This window comes from Momordica charantia (assembly GCF_013281855.1).
Source record: "Momordica charantia cultivar OHB3-1 chromosome 8 unlocalized genomic scaffold, Mcharantia_2.0 BLBB01000008.1, whole genome shotgun sequence".
NCBI lineage: Eukaryota > Viridiplantae > Streptophyta > Magnoliopsida > Cucurbitales > Cucurbitaceae > Momordica > Momordica charantia.
This window is the reverse complement of record NW_028275166.1, coordinates 24,493,894-24,513,311: the sequence shown is the minus strand read 5'-3', so window position 1 is coordinate 24,513,311 and position 19,418 is coordinate 24,493,894. Positions and strand designations below refer to the sequence as shown.

Sequence of the window (19,418 nt, the reverse complement as noted above, 5' to 3'; positions counted from 1 at the left end):
TCACGTTGCACCATCAGAGGCAAGATTACGTTGCAGTCTCTCTCCACCTCACACTCCGTAACCATGCCAACTATGAGCTAGCCCGTTACTCTCAATAAACTAGATGCTCACAAATCTCGCTTGAAAACCCCCCCGTTGTGAGCTAGTGGTGCCGTGAAAGAAGATAAATAAAAAATAAAAAATAAAAGCTCTTATCCTTTAATTAATATTAAAAATAAAACCTCCTTTAGTGGTCAGACCAAATTGCAATAATTGCAATAATTCCTTAAGCTTGGAGATATAATTACAAACATTTTTCAGAAGAAATTTAGTAATAGAAAGTTTTTCAATTTTAGGGACCCTTCTAACTCAACTTTTCTAAAGAGAAGATATGACTAAATTAATAATAATGCAACATATAGAAATTTTTCGTAACAAAAATCAATTTAAATAGTTATGTAACAATCAAAATCATTAGCCAACCAAACAAGTTAAGGCATACGTATCAACCTGAGATTAAGAGTTCGAATCCCCACCTTCACATGTTGTACTCAAACAAATCATTAAATGAATTACGGTTTTTTCAGAATTTCAATTAAGCATGATCCATAAATTTATCCCTTAGTAGTAACCTGGTTACTTCACATCACCTGAAACTTTCTAAGGGGTCGAACTCGGTTTTTAGGACAAACGCTATTCAGAAGCAGTGCAATATTGGATCCTCCTATCTTACTTTGAACTTGGATAGGGTTCAAAACCTAATTGTACTTCTCCAAGTATTCCAGAACCACTACTGGCTTTCATATATTTCTCGGACCGGGTTTCGAAACAAGATCCCTCTTAACACTGTAGCACCAAAAGGTTAAATGATAGCGTACAAACAACTGCTGGCTTTCGTACGTTTCTTGAACATATCTGCTGACTTGGACTCGGATTTCCAAAAAAATAATTCTATGATGAAAGTCTTCCAAGCAAGATCCCACTGAACACTATAGCACCAAACCACTTGTTGGAGACGAATCTGAGACAAGAAGTGAAAAAATGAGGAGCAAAAGCTAGGATTCATGTTTGGAAAAAACCTCCCACTTCTACTGTAGAAAATAATCGATAAATTAAAAGAAAATAACAACAATAAAGACCCACAAGAATTTATGTGGAAAAACTCTAAATCAAAGAGAAACCTCAGCCCACTAGGAAAAAAATCCACGATATGAAAAATGTTACAATCAGAATTCACTCCTCGACTGAAATTACAAAAAACGCTCTCAAAGTTTTATACGACTAACATACTAGAATTAGTATATCAGACATCATGTGAATAAAACCCAAAACCATGAGCCCTATTATAGCACAGTCTAGAATTAGTATACCAGACATCAGATGAATAAAACCCAAAACCATGAGCCCCATCATCTTAATGTACCTGTAAAATTTTTGCCCAAAAAAACCCAACAAATCATTGTACAAGGGAGAGAAGGGAAGAAAGCAAATACATATAACAAGCTCCTCAACTTTTAATATGCACAAAGCTTCATCTAAACATGTAAGCTTTAAGAACAGCCTATAGTATCATCAAACTAATGGATTGAAATTAATAAAACGGTAATAAGCATCCTTTTAAATGATATCCATGGGTTTAAGAAAGCCAACTAGTTTGAAAATGCATGCATTCAACTCATAAAATCAACTGTCTTAATTTTCTCTACTAGTGCTTGATATAGTACCCTTCCAAATCAGATACATACTTTCTATTGCAATCAGCACCACATGATAAGTCGACTGTTGATATTTGCCAAGCCAATTGTCCAGAAGCAGCAGCCAAAAATGCGTAAAACGGCCATCCTGCTCCACAATGGTAAGGAATAAGATGTCAAAATATATTGTAGGGTTAACTGAGAACTGGAAATTGGGACCGAGGACAGGCATAAAGTAGTTTACCAATATCAGCATTGTAACCACTCAGAGCAAGACAGCCAATGTTTGCAATTCCAAACATAGTAATCCACTCCTTTGTCGAATCGCCAAATCTCAAAGCAGTAGATTTAACACCAACTTTTAAGTCGTCCTCCTTATCCTAAAGGCGTCAAGAGTAAGAATTGCAACCAGAAGATTATGTGTGATTTCAAAAGTGTATTAAAGAATACTATCTTTAGATAGAAGAAGCATTTTTTTCTAGTGGCACTTAGGAAAAACGGTTTTTCTCAAAAGCACCTAAAAGTATTTAAAAGTATTTTTCCCAAGTTTCAAACATTTCTTCATAACATCGTAAAACTATATCAAGGGTTTTTTTTTATCTTTAAGATGTTGAAAGAAGCCTATAAACACAATACAAATGTGTGTTAGCTATAATATCATCATTTCCTTGTCTGTTTTCTAGCATATGCAACTAAGATCAGAGTATGTAGCAGAAAACATTAGATCTAAAGTAAAAGTAAACTCAACATAGTACATTTACCAATCACCAAATAGCCTAAAAGAGTAGTGAGGTACAACCTTTTGGAGGTTCAATGACAGAGAACTAAGAATAGCATGTATGATACATGAACTGAGGGTAAAACTTCAGTGGGTCATGAAGAAAGCATTACATTACAGCAAAAGGAGAGACCTCTAAGAAAGAGGCACGTGACTTAGCTAATGTATAAAAGAAAGAACATTACAGCCATGCATAATACTGAATTCATGCACAATGGACCCTCTTAAGTTCCTTCCTTAATTCCCCCATCAAGTTGCGTGGAGGATATCAATAACAGTCAGCTAGTCTTTTGAGGCTGATGAAACGTGACTTGCTAGAGGTTTGGTAAGTAAGTTTGAAAGACATTGAGAACTTCTGAAGGAAATTCTGGAATATCTTAGAATAGAGGTAAAGGATCGTGTTTTTTCCCAAACTTGTTGGTGGAGTTCCCTGGACAAACATTTCTGCAATTGCTTTACAATATTTTTTTGCTATAAATGGAACCTATTTCATCCATGATCACCACCACTAGAGCAAGACTTCACGAGCTCCCTCCATCTATCAGTACTTTTTGGTTTTTTAATTATAAAAATTTGCCCCTCTCCAGCTCATCTTCCTATCAGCCTCCATTTTCTCTCTTTCCTTTTTCTTTTTTGTTTTCAAACTCTTTCTGTGTCATCACCCCCCCCCCCAACCTCACTCCCGTCTCTCGTATTCTCTCTCCCTCTATCAATTTATTTTTGAATTTTTTCAAATCTGTCTCTTTATTTATTTTTCTCTTTTAATTTTTTTGGTCTACCCACTCCCCTTTTTATCTATCTCCCCCCCATCTCTCGGTCTTTCACTATTTCTACGCACTAGTCGTACAAAGTACAGGAGTTTGACATGTGCTACTGTAAACTGTAAAGCTAAAGCATAGAGCAAAGATGAATGTGATAATTTTTCTTTTTTTTTGAATTTCGTGTGTCTGGGCCAGCTTGCGCGCACCTTAACTAATCACGGGCCAACCGCCTGACCCTACTACATTTGGTTGACTAGGTAACTCGTAGGATATTAAATCCTAGGTAGGTGGTCACTTGTAGCTCATTTTAGTTGGACGCAGATGATACTGAGACAGACAAATTGACATCAAAATATTTTGAATCCCATGGTCGGAGGAATGTCATTTATGAAATTTTAGGATGCCATAAAGGGCACACTATAACTTTTTTCTTTCTAAAACTAACTTCAGAATATAATACAATGAAGGGTACCTTAGGCATAGAATAACCAACAAAAGTTATTGCAGTAGGTCTCTGTTTCTTATTTAAAAAAAAAAAAAAAGTTATTGCAGTAGGATCCTTCCTGATGATTAAATGGCACAAAATACTGAATACATAACATAGCATGAGACGCTAAAGCTGGGAGACATCAAATCTAAATTTCTAATAAACAAAGGAAAGGTGGAAATCAGACTTTACCTGATGTGCATATATTGTGTCATATACAAGAGTCCAGAATACGCCAGAAAAATACAGTGGCAAAACAATAACTGGATCCAAAGTTCCTCTGATGGCAGCCCAGCCTAATAAAGCTCCCCAATTGAAGGTCAAACCCAGATAGGCTTGAGGCTGCCACACATATCTCACTTAAGCCACATTCAACTACTACGTTCCTTAGATAAATAGAATACATAACTTAGCATACGTAATTAAAGCATCATACCCAAAATGTGAACCTCTTCATGAGAGGATAGGAGAAGACTAGAAGCAAAGAAGATGCCCCCAAAATGCGGCTGTTAAAAATAGATAAGCTTCGTTAGAAACATCAAACTACCAAACATAAACATATATGACCTAGTTCACTCTAAAGAGAAACTGAAAACCAATCCAACCTGTAATTATTCAGTTGAAGGAGAATTCCAAGTCCCAAAAGCAGCTGCAACCCTAGGAAACTTACTCCCTGAAATGGGGTTAATTGACCACTTGCAACTGGTCTTAGCTTGGTACGTTCAACCTGCAGAGCATCAAGAGTTGGAAGGAAAATTTCCATAATTTTTTTTCTTCAATTGGTAGTTATTTTAACAGATTTCTTGGTCTCTGTGATAGCCGGGTGGATTTCAATCATACAAGGTTTCATTCTACCGGGTGAAGAATACACACAAACTATTCTTTAAAAGGTGAGTTATGGTATTACACAGGAAAACTTGTCTTACCAAGAAAAAGGACTACAAATGTTAACATTAGAAGGTAATAAATTTATTAATAAAAAACCTTAAAAGTGCAGGGGCCAATACGTCTATCACAAAATAAAACATGTAGATTTGCACACCACCTGCAGAGACTAACCAATTTATATTATTTAAAAGGCTCAGCATCGATATATCATCAAGAGTGTAGATAAAAGCCACAAGATAGAGAAAAGCATCAGAATATGACATTCATGCAAGAAAAAGAAGTACTGACCTTTGTATCAATATCTCGATCAAGGAGGTCATTTATGGTACACCCAGCACCCCTCAAAAGCAAAGCCCCACATCCAAATAGAGTCAGCATTTTAAAATCAGGTAAATGGCCTGGAGATGCCGCCAAGGTAATTGACCTAAAGAATACAATTTTACTCTAGTTATGAATTTTGGAAAATATGCACTCCCTAACATATATGATCCAGTAGAGAGTGTGAACACCGTCTTATTACCTGGATAATACAAAAACAACAAGTTATGGTTCAAAAAGTGCAAATGAGAGAGTAATAAAATAAACCAATGATAGACACTTGTCTATTTTAAGTTGTTACAGGAAACACATCCCAACTAGAAGATTTCATGACAATCCCTTGTTACTTCACAATCAATCAAGTTTGAAATAATATATTTTTTTTATAAGAAAAGTTTGAAATAATACACATGATATGAAGAATATGAAGATTTTTTTAATAAATAACTATGGAGATTTTAACTAAATTATACATACCTCAACTAACCTCTTAATACCAGACTTAGGATCGAATATGAAATGTATTACTCCTTATCTTGATGATTAGCACGACTTAAACCATTTTACATTGTTTTGTATCAAGTCCTTTTACAACTAGACAACTAATAGTGATTAGTATGATACAACATTGCTTTGTATCAAGTCCTTTTACAACTAGACAACTAATAGTGATTAGTATGATACAAATATTACTAAGTCCAGAACCGGGCTGAATATTGAATGTAAGAATCAGTACCACTGGTCAATTAACAACTATGTAGAGTCTAAAAAGTCCAAAAGTTCCTTATGTACCATGACATTTACAAATACTCCAACAGAGACCAAAAATAAGTAGCTCTTACCACATACAAGGCAAAGCAAGTAACCACGTCCCAATGGGTTTATCGAGCCGCGCAAGGTGAGCGTAGGGCTGAGCCTTTTTGGGCAAATACAAAGAAATCCAGGACATCTCAACTTTCGCTTGAATTTTTTCATCATTCGTAACACTACCACGAGGGTTGGAACTGTCCTTTAAATCCGAAGACGTAGATAAACCATGAATGAATCCAAATCTAAAATCTCGAATTAAATTTTCGCGAGCAAAATCCGACCGAGTACACCATAAATTGGAAACTAAACTAGCTCTGGAGTACGAAATTGGCGCGTCGAGACTGGAGAAGAGATTGAGGAATTCACGATGAAGAAAGAGAGAGGACAGAGACCTGCGCGAAGTACGGGATAGCAAAGACGCCATAGCAAACAGAACGGATTTATAACATTTGGCAAGCTCTCAGCTCAATGTCAATGGCAATGCCATCGTCCTTGTCCAGTTCCAAACTCGGTCATTTCTCCTTCAAATCGACAGGGCTCTGCAGATTTCCAAATTCCTTCGTCGTCTAGTTCAGTTCTCCACATGGCGGCTAACGGCCAGTGAATCCCCCGCCGATCTCTGCTTCGCTTTTGCTGTTAGATTCGATCCTCTTAAACTTTTGATGTGCAGGAAGATTTGAGGGTGTGGATTGAATTCTATTTATCTCAGTTTAAATCAGCTGACGTGAAGAATGATAGGGCTCAAGTTCATAACTTACCTAGAAGCAGCGAGCATGCTCGTCGTCGATGGATCCCTCCCACGGTCGACATCTTGAAGCTTAACACTGATATAGCAATCAGAAAGTCAGAAAATCATATGGGTACAGGAGCGATTATTCGTAATGCACAGAGAGAAATCGTGTTTACCTCCGCGCGCTCGGTTCAATTTGTGTGCAATCCAGCTACCGCTGAGGCTTGGGCTATACGCGATTGAGCTTGGCTTCTTCACGATCTGGTTTTTGCCTTCTTATTTTTGTTATAATCTGTTATTTCAAATTAAAAAAGACAAAAGAAACCAATTAAATTATATTATGTTTGTTCCCATTGTATTTTTGTTGGGAGTGACCTTTTAGTTGAATATAAGTATGCTCGGATTAGTGTATTGTATCATTCTTTCATAAATAAAAAAACAACAATCAATAATGAGATAGAATATTTAGTCCTTTCAAAATGGTAAATTATGAGGGTACCCACCTAAGATTTCACTTAATTTGAAGCTCTTATAGTTGAGCTAGTACACATTGTCAGTATAGATATTAATTATCAATTTTTTAAGTGTTTTTAACTATGCTTCCTGATCTCATAGTCCCTCTCAGGATTCATCCATGTATCCCTCCTCTCTACTCGAGCATCACACGAACATAGCTTAATTGATGAGGTACTTATTATTGGTGATAGTCCAATCTCTACCACCTCATTTATATGGGACAGAGGTATGAAATTTTGGACTTTTTTTTTTATCTCAGTGGGATATAAAGGTTGGTGAGTTTTCACTTCCCCTACACGAAGAAAGAGTCTCTATTTAAAGTCACGAGAGCCCGTGGTGTGCAATCCTCCATCCAAATATTGGTATAACTCTCCATTCGAGTATGCACAATAAGGGAGTTGGCTACTTCATTGTCACTCCTTGATGCATGTGTGAAACCTTGAACTTCTCCTCTCGTCCACATTGAGAAAATTTCATCATTAGAAGTTGTACTTCATTTTCGTAACAATTTCTACTCTTTAAGAAGTTCCAAACTATGGAGAATTTTGTATCGACCCAAATTGGACAAAGACTTCGCTCTTGCACCATGACGACACTGTCTCGGAAAGCCATCCAAACTATGGAGAATTCTGTCTCGACCCAAATTGGACAAATACTTCACTCTTGTACCATATGATGACATCGTCTCGAAAAGCGTTCACTTATTCCAATTCTATCAGACCATATGGCTTCTCAAATTTCCCTACTTTCACCATTACATTGCCATAACAATCACGAATAGTCAACCCGAATCCTACCTCTCCATTGAGAACTCAAACTCAAACATGAGTTTAATTGGTAAATGTTTTGGCTTGGTGCCTTTCAGCTTTTACTCTTGCTGTCTAATATTATAGTGTTGTTGGCTTGTGTATTATGATGATTTCTGTTGGTGTTGGATATGATTCTTCCATGTTTTTATGGTGCCTCCTAAGTTAATTGGTCTCCTAATTAATTTCATCTAGGTAATTTACAGCCCAAGATATAAGACCCTTTTTGGCTCGATAATTTTGTCGAAAACACATTTGTTTCATAGATTCCAACAAGTTATATGCTTAGCACGAACACACCTAGTTTGTCCTCGTCAAAATCCTTTGCTGCCCTTCAAAACAAATCTAGAGCATCAAAGCATGGAAAGTCCAAAATTTTTCCTAAAGGGTTCCACTAAACATAGGGGCTTTTAACCATTACGATGATTCACCATAATAAATGGTGCAAAAGCTCGTTCAAATTCATTCATTTGATAAATAGTGATGCAACAAATGACATCTCCAAAAAGACCATAATCACAAACTGATCATGCATCAGCCCAAAAAATTTTAGTGATAATGTCATATCAATTAAGTTGCAATGTATAAAAGAAATAAGAACTTCCCATTTGTCTTCTTTTTTTTTTTTATATTCTAATATTGCTCCAGCTTCTCCCTTTCTAATTATTGTTTTTTCGCTTTGCGTATATAATTTATATAATTTTTATGGAAGAATTCCAAATATTCTCTGCCATCGCCTTCTCTACTCATCAATTTCATGGTTGCTTTAATTGAAATTCCTTATCCATATGCATCATAAGCTAGAGCTTTTTTAGCATTGAAAATGCTCACATTGACTTTTAAAATATGCTTCATTAGCGTTCTAACAATGTCATGATCGTGATTTATATTAAAAGACACAACTTTGTACGATCATTCTTTCCAAATGTGAGCTTTGATCCAATCCTATAAATTGGTTGAACATACGAAGTAGTTCCTCTTCGGTTGTCTTCTTGTCGAAACCCTTCTCTTGAGCAACAACAAATTATCCTTGAAAATTTTCCACTTTTTTCATTTTGCGATGTTGTTTCATTACATTAAAACCCACATTTCCTCCATAATCGACATAAAACTTATATACATCATCCACATAACTAAACTTCATCCAATAATTGGCTCTGCACTTCAAGTTGAATATTGATACTAGGATCTACATTAACTTCCTAATGAACTTCATAATTATTAGATAGTTGACCATGTAAAATTGTATCTTCTATGTTCTTCATGGCTTCAACTAATGATATTAAAATTCATGCATATAAAATAAAATTAATAATCATAAAAATACTATACGTTAGCATGTCAATAATTTTATTAAATAAACATAAAACTTTAACAACGAAGAACGATATATAATAATACTGAACTGAATTCATATTACGTGAAAATAACTAGTTTCAACATATAATTTAAAACTATATCTCATTATTATTCATCATGTTGTACGTAAAAATATTTTATAATAACAACTCATTGATTTTATTAAAGAACAAAAAAAAAACAAAATACAAGAAATCGACTTATTATTTAGATTAACATTCAAAAAATAAAAGGTAAGAAGTTGTGATTAATGGAACTAAAAATGAATGAGGAACACATTGAAAAATAGAAAAAACTAACAATGAGAATATTGTCATGTATATATGTATGTATATGTATATATATATAAATATATGTATATGTATGTATGTGTGTGTCTATATATATATATAAAACTTTACATGACTAAAAAACTAACTCTCTTGTTCCAAATTAATCAATGGAACACATCGTTTTGTAAAAATGGCTACAAACAAAAAATTTCATAAACCCCATCTAAATTTAGAAGCAATAAGATGTAGAGTTACGAAACAATAGAAAGATAAAATAAAACGATATCAAATTGCTTAACATATCGATTATCAACATCATTTGAAACTATGAAAATAAAAAACATATATATATATACCTTTAAATTGTGGATAAATATTTGAAGATGTGTATTTATTATCCTGTAAACTTGAACCGCATCCAGATGGAAAAAAAAGACGAAAAATAGAAAATAAGGAGGATATTATAGATGGAGACGAATAAGAGAAAAATTGAGGTGAGAAATTGTAGGGAGAGATAAAAGGAAGAATAATAGTCTAACACATTTTTCAAATTATATTTTTATATATTTTTTAATATTTAATTAAAGATGATTTTTTTATTAAATGAAAAAATAAGATTGGTTGGATCAAATATGATGTCTACAAATGTCATATTTAATTGTCATTCCACATCTTACGAACTCTGAATTCTGGGTTTCAACTATTGTCATTACACATCTTCCGCATCAAAGTATGAAAATTTTGTTGTTTACTACTTAACTATGCTCCTATTGCCAATTTTATCCTAAAAATTTATAATTATAAGTAGACGATGAATTTAAATAAGTGGTTGTTATCGTTTTAACACAATATTATAAATGTCAACATAAGTATATTTTAGCAGTAAAACATATGGTTCATTAATTTGAGGGAAGGTTCAAATTTCTACACTTTATATATTTTATACCAAAGGAAAAGAAAAAAACAAGAAGAATGTAGCATTACCAATGTAAAAGTGAGAATTTCAACCTTATTTCTATCAAAATAGTAGAAATGTCCTTAATTCTCGAGTTATACTTGAATTAAAAATATGCAATAAAATTAAAATTTTATATTGTTGAAGAATACAATTTTTATTTTTTTAGAGCATTGGTTATTATAGTTTTGCAGTGTATTTTTTAAGGTTTAAAAATATTATAATTGACTTTTGGTGTTTCGCACGAACATCACACTTGAATCGGGAGATGAATATTTGAACATCTAATTTATAACATAGATTTATTAATACTTTTACCAATCTAGTCATCTTAAAGTGAGCAACTCAAAATCGTTCGGAAAAAACGAGAGTAAAAACTCAAGGTGTTGTAACTAATTATATTTACGTACAATTATTTTATGCTTGATCTAGCCTATTGAGTTTTATACACGTTGAATTTTATGCAATTTATTCCATAATAATTCATAGAAATTTTTTAAAAGTTAGTTTTGAAAATATCGTCAATTTCACAATTTATTCCATATTAGTGTTCAATAGCATAAAATGGAAATTATAGTTAAAACTTAAAAGAGTAAAAAAAGAAAAACTTTCCTTATTTTTAATGATTTTTAAAAATCAATAATTTTTTACCCGAATACCAAGTACTGTCTCAAAATATCTGCCCGAACCGCGCACGGGTCGACAAAATCAACGGACGATTTGAAACATTATCGCCGCAGTGATCTAATATTGGAAGCCAACGAACGGCGTAGATTAAAGCAGAACGGCGATTAATAGAGCTGCGATCCAGCGATTTATATCCCACACGTGCGGACACGCTGAAACCCTAAAACCCGCACCGAAAACAAAACAAGCGTCTTATAAATATTGAAGTAAAGGCTCTCTCTCTCACTCACCGCTCCCCCCAAAACCCTAATCTTTTTCGTCGAGTAGGGTTTTGCAGAGCCTCCATTTTTCTTTCTTTTTTCCATTCTTATTTTTCTTGAAAACCCTTCGCGGGCTCTCCAAGTTTTTGTTCTATCTCAAATGGGCAAGTCCAGCAAGAAGTCTGCTACTAAAGTACGCACGATTTTCAGAAGCGTGATTTTATTTTTTGTTTTTTATTTTTGTTTCTGCATAATTTTGATGATGCATTTTGTATTTATTTTTTCGATTTCTTGTTTGATTGTTGTAGGTTGATGTGGCTCCGGCTGCAGTTCTGCCCTCCAAGCCCGAGAAGAAAGGTATCGGATGCATTCATAAGTATAGCTGATTTTGTGATTCTATTTGTTATATGTTGTTTAAATGAGTTTTTATGGTTCAGTTTTTGATTCTTGCGGTTTGTTTTTAAAATGTTTGGTTTATTTGTGTTCGCGAAGGCAAGAGAGCGGCTGAGGAGGCTGTGGAGAAACAAGTGGTGACGAAGAAGCAGAAAAAGGACGAGGGTGTTGAGCAGGCAGTTCAGAAGCAGAAGATCGAAGCTAAAACTCAGAAGAAGAAAAAGGTGGAGACAAGTAGTAGTTCTGAAGAGGATTCTGATTCCGACGAAGAGACGGTAAACACCATGCCATGGACAAGATGTTTTATTTGCTTTTTCGCATGTTTTCTCGGCGTTTCCCTCGTTGATCAGGAAAATTGTAGTCATTGCAATTCAGCTCGTATTCGCATCAACATTTTAATAACTTATGAGTTTTAGATTAGCTATTGTAATAAATTGGAATTATTGCTTGTACTCCAGTATATTAACGGGTTGATGCTTCTTTCAGATAGCTTTTCATTAAATTAATTTTGATAACGTTTTCCTACTATTTTTCGACTTGAAAAATTGTAAGGATTTCTCCCCTCATTTTTCCTCTACTTTTATTAATTTAAGAAATACTTTATTTGGACTAGTTTATGCTTGAAAGAACAGTTAATGATGACGATTATATAAATGAATGATCTTCAAGTAACCCACTTATGTATTTTAGTGGTTTAGTAGTATTGAAACCTTTTACTTATCTTTTTCTGGATTTTTTAAGTACAACATGTGGGGGAGGGATTTATTTAGTATGGAAAACCGACTTATGTTTATAAGTTACCAGGTCAGGAAAAGCTGTTTTTAAAATTGTGCTTACAAATGGTCCTCAGAGATTGATGATCAGAGATCTTAGTAACTAACGACTTCTATGTACTCAACATTTGTTTTTCTTGCATTGTTCATTTGTTATTTTTATGGCATTCGCTACAATGTAATTATTTGTTTCATGATAAGGTCAATTTGGTCAATAAGAAGAGGAGGCCTTTGTATAATCTGCAGTGCAATTATATTACTTATTTTATTTTATTTTTAATTTTTTTAAAAACTTCAGGAACCTGCTACTAAAGTTGTTCCCTCTTCAAAGAAAGGACCATTGGCTACTAAAAAAGCCAATGGTGTCGTTGCTGCCCCTGCAAAGAAGAATAAGCCTGCTAGTAGTAGTAGCAGCTCAGAAGAAGACTCAGATTCTGATTCTGACGAAGTGAGTAAAAGTTCTCCCCCAATTAACCGGAAGTTAAATCGTTGATTCCTTTTTTAAAAGGGTCATGGACTTCGAATGAATTATGTCTTTTCATTGTTTTGTGGATTTTAGTGTGTATATATTATATGTTTTTCAAACAGCATTGATAAGTGTGATAGGTGATAAATATGTGTGTTATGTTGACGTAATTTTCAATCTCTCAATTGTTTAAGGTGCCTGCTTCCAAAGCTGCTGAAACATTGAAGAAGGGACCAATTGCTGCAAAAAAGAACTCTGTTGCAGCCCCTGCCAAAAAGAGCAAGGCGTCCAGTAGTTCGGAGGAAGACTCTTCTGATGATGATTCTGATTCTGATGATGTGAGTATAAAATAACCATTCCACTGCTGGTGCTAGCACTGTCTGGAAGTTTGTTCATTTATTTGTCCAAATGCTTTACCTTTGTGTAATCAATTCAATGGTTCTCGTCTTCTAGGAACCAAAGGGAAAAGTTACTGCTGCAAAAAAGAGTGGCCCCACTACTGCCATCCCCAAGGGGAAAGTGGAGTCAAGTAGCTCTGACTCAGATGACAGTTCAGAGGAGGAAGATGTAAGTTTTTGTTGTGACCCTATAGTAATTGATCTTTTGTGAATTTTGTGGTTAGGCAGCGTTAAAAGCTTTTTCGCTAGCAAAATCTCTTTCAATGGGTAATTCACAAAGTTTTTTTGGTGTTGATGTATGTTCCATTTTATTAGGACTCTGCCAAGCCTACTTCAGTTGCAAAGAAAGGATCTGAAGTTTCTGTTAAGAAAGCACCTGCTGCTGTTTCTAAAAAAGACACATCAAGTGATTCTGATGGTTCAGATGAGGATGATAGCTCTTCAGATGAAGAGCCTGTAAGTAAATAAAATCTATAATACGTTTGGTAGAAAGTGTTATGGTTTAGATTTGATGGCATATTGCCGTTGAAACTAATATTTGTTAATGATACAGAAAAACAAAGAATCCAAAAAAAGCACTGAGCTGAAGAAATTGCCTGCAACTTCTGCTAAAAACGGCTCTGCAGCTACTACTAAAGATGAATCGAGTGATGAGTCTGATTCAAGTAGTTCAGATTCTGATGAAGATGTGAGTATATATTATTATTGTTGACAGCCTTATAGGTTGTTCGGTGTCTTAATTTCTAAAGATTCAATAGCTAACTGCCTATGAGGTTGTCTGTTCTGAGTCTTTGATTTTCTTTGCATAGGTTCCTGCAGCAAAAGTTACTCAGGCACGTGCCGGTGCTAAGAAGAAAGAGACCAGTGATAGTTCTGAAGAAAGTGATTCTGATGAGGAAGATAGTGATTCTGATGAGCATAAGGTATAATATCTACATTTTATTTCTATGGCATTCACGTTCCTGCCTAATCCTTTTTTATTATTGTAATTGTGCTTAAAAAATCTGATATCCCCATACGATTATACTTCCTACTCAGTTGTCCTGCATGTATGAAAGAACTTCAAAATTGCTTGTTAGATGATCAATTAACTTCTAAAAATATATGAAAGTTCTTTAGAATGATAAAGAAATTAATTTCAAGGAAACGTAAATTCTTCATATTTGTGATAGAGGATCACCATGTGATTTTAAATTGTGTTGTCTAATCTCTTTGGACTCTTACTATTTTTTTATACCTATCTTTTAGAAAGAAACTAATACCAGGTTTTTTGTCCTCTTGGCATTTTGGTTGATTGCTTTATCAACCTTTGTAATCTTCTGGTTCAGTGAAAGTTAGTTCGTTGTTATTAATTGGCTTGTTAATTTGATATGGTGCTATCCTGTTATTAAAGTATGAAACTAAAAGTGGGAGAACATGTTCATCCGTCTATGTTCTAAACTAACGGTACTCTATCTTAGCCTGCAAAAAAGCCTGCAGCTGCTTCTGTAAAAGCTCAACCGGCTAAGAAGATGGAGGAGAGTTCAGAGAGCAGTTCTGAAGACGATGAAGAGGAGGTGAGTTCTCTCTTTGACCTCCATTAATGAACAGTTAATGCATCTGGTAATCGTGTGATGGGGGGGGTGGAGGTTCATATGAAATGTTTGTTGACTATTTCTTGATTATTTCTTCTTGAGTTTCCCTCGTTTAGCTCTGCTTAGTAATTGATTGAGGTTTTTTTATACATGGGGGGTTCATGCTGGTATCTTTCTGTCCTTTGGTTTACTTCTTTTTTGAGCTTTTTATTAATCTTAATATCGTTATGTTTACAAAGCCTGGATATTACTACATATAACACTAATCTATTTATCTCCTTCATCTTTTTAGACCCAAAAGAAGCCTGCTGTTCCTTCTGTGAAGAAAGATTCTAAACAGGTGCTTCCTCAAGTGTTATGCTGTTCTTTTATGGATTTTACTCTTCTTTTTTGCAACTTTTTGTTTCTTAAAAGTTGCATAGGATTTTTCTATAGTATAATCAACCCCCATTTGATTATGGGAAACAAATCTAAGAATTTTGTCTGTGTATTAAATCTCTTTGATTCACTATTCAGTTGTGGATTTATTTTTAAGTTGGAATAAATCTTAATGCATTCTCTCTCTAAAACACATGAAAAGATTGACGTGGATAGTGATGAGAGTGAGGATGAAGAAGACAGTGATGACAGTTCCAGTGATAGTGACGAGGAAGACAAAAAACCAACAAAGAAGAAGAAAGTGGTTAGTGTTCTAGTGCTGTAATTTTGGCGTTTATGTAATATATAAGGTTGGTTATGAAGTTTTTTAAATAGCAACTACAATAGTAAATAATATTTAATAGTAATTGAAAGTGGTTAGTGTTCTAGTGATGATCTGGTTCTCTTAATATTGTTAAAAGTGTAATCATAATCTTCAATATTTTTTGTGAAGTAATGTAGTAATGATGTTAATCAATGTTAAAACTTTTGCACAAATAGGATACTGATGTAGAAATGGTAGAAGCTGTGTCACCAAACGCAGACTACAAGCAAGGAAAGAAAGAAGCAGTAAGTTACCTTCATGGTGCTATAATTTCTCTCTCCAGTATTGCATCATATGCTTCGAAACTAATTTTAATGACTTCTATGCAGCCTAAAACTCCTGTTACTCCTAAAAGTCAGGGTGGTGAATCAAAGACACTTTTTGTTGGCAACTTATCATTCCAAGTTGAACAGGCTGATGTGTATGTTGAATTTCCTTGATGTTATTATTTGTATTCTACATGATTTTTCCTCTTAACATTTCTTATTTATTTATTATTTATTTGCACATGACGTTGAACATGGGTTCTTTTGTTTTAATAGTTCTCTGCCATACCATTTTGTTTGGCCTTTAGATTAGTGCGCCATGTATATCTTAATTGAATTCTAATAATATTGCAGGGAGAATTTCTTTAAAGATGTTGGAAAACCTGTGGACATCCGTTTTGCTTCTGATCATGATGGAAGGTTCAAGGGATTTGGTCATATTGAGTTTGAGACACCTGAAATTGCTCAAAAAGTAAGCTCAAAGATCTGGTCTTTTATTTCTAACACTGGTTTATGTGGACTTGCATTTTCATGACTCCTGTCAAATTACACCTATTTTCTTTGGATAGAAGAAACACTAAACTGATGCTGAAATTCCAACTATTGTTATATTTAGTTTTGTTGGTTGAATTTGTCTTGGTATGTTTACCTTAGATCACTAACAAGAACTGTCTGTGTAGCCATTTGTCGATTGTCTTAGGCTCTTCTGATCACAATCTAGTTTTTAATTTTTTGTGTTTAAAAATTATGCTAGCTCTCACTATTTCTCTTGCTATTTCTTTGATATATATATTTTTTGCCTTTATTAGAAATTGAATTTTTAGCATAATTTTTAGAACTAAAAAAGTTTTTTAAAATATTAAAAAGGATAGATTGCCAAATGAAGGAGACATGGTGTTAACGAGTAGAAACAGAACATAAAAATAATATAGGTGTAACATGGGCTTAGTTATGCTATTGCTGAGTGAATTGTGCACTTATATTCTCTATTCAGGCTCTTCAATTGAATGGTGAACTTTTGTTGAACCGTGAAATAAGACTTGATTTGGCTCGAGAAAGAGGTGCATACACCCCATATGACAGGTAAAGTTCAACTTTGTTTTGAATATGTTCCCTTCAAGTATTGATAGCATGTATTCATATTTGACCCTTTTTTAATAATTTTTTTGATTGACATCAATAGCAAAGAGAGGAACAACTCTTCATTCCAGAAGGGAGGAAGGGGTGCAAGTCATACAATTTTTGTACGTGGTTTTGATCGATCTTTAGGCGAGGATGAGGTAATGAAATATTATTGTGATGGTATTTTTTATTATAGCATTTAAAGTACTGTGCCGCATCTTACCCAGATGTGCAAATCATTCCTCTTTTTAACAGATTAGAAGTGCCCTACAAGAGCATTTCGGTGCCTGTGGAGAGGTTACCAGGGTGTCCATTCCAAAAGACTACGACACTGGCAACATTAAAGGGTTTGTTTCTTTTCCCCCATATTTTCCATTTTTAGGACCTTTTCCTCAACAAAAAAATTGTCCAGTTTTTGAGATGGGTACAATTGGTATTTTCCTTTTTCTTTCATCTGTCTTCGGGTTTTGGCATTCTTCAGTAGCACTTTTTTCTTAAAATATTTTTAAAAATAATGCTTTTGTTAACATTTTTAGAATGCTATTAATGATATTTGATATTTCTTTTCCAAAAAGTACCATTTATAAACCCAAATGATTGAGATTAAAAAAAATGCTGTCCTTTAAAGCTGCTCTGGAAGCTAAACTACTAAGCACTATTGTTGTTGATTTCAACCCCATTCTCATAAGTTTGGGCTTTTTTTTACACACTAATGCTGGTGTAGCTTTTATAATGTGTTGGTTTGGAATTTTGTTATCTCAGGATGGCTTACATGGACTTCAGCGATGCAAACAGTTTCAGTAAAGCCCTTGACATGAATGGCAGTGAACTACACGGCCAGTACCTAACAGTTGATGAGGCCAAGCCCCGTGACAGTGCTGGTAGTGCTAGAGGCGGTGGAAGGAGCGGTGGAAGGAGTGGTGGAAGAAGTGGTGGTGATGGGAGAAGCGGTGGGCGCTTTGGAGGCAGACGTGGTGGTGGTGGTGGTGGCAGAGGAGGTGGTTTCGGTGGTAGAGGAGGACGCGGAGGTTTCAACAAACCCAGCATAACTGCATCTGGTAATTAGAAAAAATCTGTTTTCCTTTTTTCTACCTTTTTCCGGTTTGAAAAATGGTTCAAAATCTCATGTTTTATGTAAAAAATTGTGAACATTGCAGGAAAGAAAACTACATTTGGCGACGATTGATGAATGATTGAAGGAGGAGAGATCCAAATTAATTGTGCGTGTACCCCACAACTCTAGAAAGGCATAATATGAGATTGTCTCTTTTTAGAGAAGGGAAAAAAAATAGATAACAAAGTTTTGGCAGTTGGAGAAAGACATGTTAGTAGTAGTAGTAGTAGCAGCACAGCGAGTGTTAGCTTCTTTGATGAAACCTTTAATATGTTTATGGTTTTTTAATTATTTTTTTTTCCTATTTTGATCAATATGTTAACTGAAAACTCTTATTCTATTGAGAATTAATATACATTAAATCCTGTGCTCTGTCATTTCTTTGTTGGTTGAATTTTTGTATCCTTAGGCTTAGGCTTAGACAGGTCCTTTAGGTTTAGTTTATTTATTGAGTTTACCTTTTTTCTTAATATACAAATTGAGTTTATTTTTTGATATCAAGGTCAATGGATGAACTTATATTAGTTTTTAGAAAAGCATAGGGTTGAGTTAAAAGCAAGATAGAAATATTGAGGTAATGTCGATAAAAAATCGTAATAATGATTTAAATTAACAAATAAATATTTTTATGTTTCTAAATAAGTTAAAATTAATTAATATTGATATTATGTATATTAGTGATATTTATTTTTTATATTTTATCGATTTTTTTGCATTGTGATGGAAATGTCGATTTATCCCATGTAGATATATCAAAGTATTCTTATCAATAATTCATCTTAACAATCGCTTTGATCTAAATCCTTTAATGTGTACCTTTTCTTGTTGAGAAATGGTACTAAAACATGGAAAAATAATATTTTTGTATCTACATCATTTGTTTTCATCCATATTATTTGTCAAGAAATTTTTTTATCCATATTAATTATTATTTGTCCTTTTTATTTATAATTTATAATCGAACAATTCGTAAGGACAATAATGTGAAAGAAAATAAAGGTGGAATATTTAATGCAATTTAAGAGATTAATTTTTGTAGCCTTTCGTGTAAGTTTCATCCTCCTTGTTTGTGATCCAATGGAAAGGTGCTGGGGTTTTATCAAGTCCAAAATTAAATTCTGAAGCTACTTTGATTTGAAAATGGTTAATTCAGCAAATTGGTTAGGCGTTTATTTTGGATCAAAATGGAGTTTGAATCACTCACATGTACTTTTTATATTATTTCGGTAATCATTTTGTTTTGTCTTCTGTTATTGAAAATTAAGTTTTAAAACAATACTTTCACATGTGTTTTGTGTTTGTTATACAGCTTAAATGAACATTCTCAAAA

The 19,418-nt window shown here is 34.0% G+C and overlaps 2 protein-coding genes across 5 annotated transcripts; one reads left to right on the top strand and one right to left on the bottom strand.

Annotated features, from left to right (window-relative positions):
- Nucleotides 1–470: 470 nt before the first annotated feature.
- On the bottom strand, nt 471–6,758 carry LOC111020727 (4-hydroxybenzoate polyprenyltransferase, mitochondrial). 3 transcript variants are annotated; one of them, XM_022297474.2, is made up of 10 exons: nt 6,622–6,757; nt 6,474–6,539; nt 5,748–6,348; nt 4,876–5,011; nt 4,305–4,426; nt 4,136–4,205; nt 3,892–4,041; nt 1,918–2,053; nt 1,725–1,821; nt 471–1,000 (listed from the first exon to the last, which is right to left on the bottom strand). In XM_022297474.2, exons 3-10 carry the CDS (start codon nt 6,137–6,139, stop codon nt 931–933), a joined length of 1,173 nt encoding a protein of 390 aa, XP_022153166.1. In that variant the 5' UTR covers nt 6,140–6,348; nt 6,474–6,539; nt 6,622–6,757; the 3' UTR covers nt 471–930. The 3 variants fall into 3 exon arrangements, with proteins under 3 accessions (XP_022153166.1, XP_022153168.1, XP_087983422.1); XM_022297476.2 differs by having other exon boundaries at nt 5,748–6,334; XM_088127296.1 differs by lacking the exon at nt 3,892–4,041 and having other exon boundaries at nt 6,622–6,758.
- A 4,491-nt stretch (nt 6,759–11,249) lies between these two features.
- On the top strand, nt 11,250–18,465 carry LOC111020705 (uncharacterized). 2 transcript variants are annotated; one of them, XM_022297445.2, is made up of 20 exons: nt 11,251–11,433; nt 11,549–11,597; nt 11,733–11,908; nt 12,705–12,854; nt 13,067–13,210; nt 13,326–13,439; nt 13,586–13,726; nt 13,824–13,958; nt 14,080–14,193; nt 14,731–14,826; nt 15,137–15,184; nt 15,425–15,526; nt 15,763–15,831; nt 15,916–16,007; nt 16,207–16,324; nt 16,847–16,935; nt 17,036–17,132; nt 17,230–17,321; nt 17,737–18,032; nt 18,132–18,465. In XM_022297445.2, exons 1-20 carry the CDS (start codon nt 11,401–11,403, stop codon nt 18,158–18,160), a joined length of 2,184 nt encoding a protein of 727 aa, XP_022153137.1. In that variant the 5' UTR covers nt 11,251–11,400; the 3' UTR covers nt 18,161–18,465. The 2 variants fall into 2 exon arrangements, with proteins under 2 accessions (XP_087983421.1, XP_022153137.1); XM_088127295.1 differs by lacking the exon at nt 15,425–15,526 and having other exon boundaries at nt 11,250–11,433.
- The last annotated feature ends 953 nt before the right edge of the window (nt 18,466–19,418 follow it).

Excerpts from the sequence above, each read along its gene's own strand:
- LOC111020727 (XM_022297474.2), bottom strand. The coding sequence starts at position 6,139 with ATGGCGTCTTTGCTATCCCGTACTTCGCGCAGGTCTCTGTCCTCTCTC. Across the intron at positions 5,012-5,747 it reads CTTGCTTTGCCTTGTATGTG|GTCAATTACCTTGGCGGCAT; the intron begins GTAAGAGCTACT and ends TGTATTCTTTAG. Across the intron at positions 1,822-1,917 it reads TGGTTACAATGCTGATATTG|GATGGCCGTTTTACGCATTT; the intron begins GTAAACTACTTT and ends ATTGTGGAGCAG.
- LOC111020705 (XM_022297445.2), top strand. The coding sequence starts at position 11,401 with ATGGGCAAGTCCAGCAAGAAGTCTGCTACTAAA. Across the intron at positions 13,959-14,079 it reads GTTCAGATTCTGATGAAGAT|GTTCCTGCAGCAAAAGTTAC; the intron begins GTGAGTATATAT and ends TTCTTTGCATAG. Across the intron at positions 16,936-17,035 it reads GCATACACCCCATATGACAG|CAAAGAGAGGAACAACTCTT; the intron begins GTAAAGTTCAAC and ends TGACATCAATAG.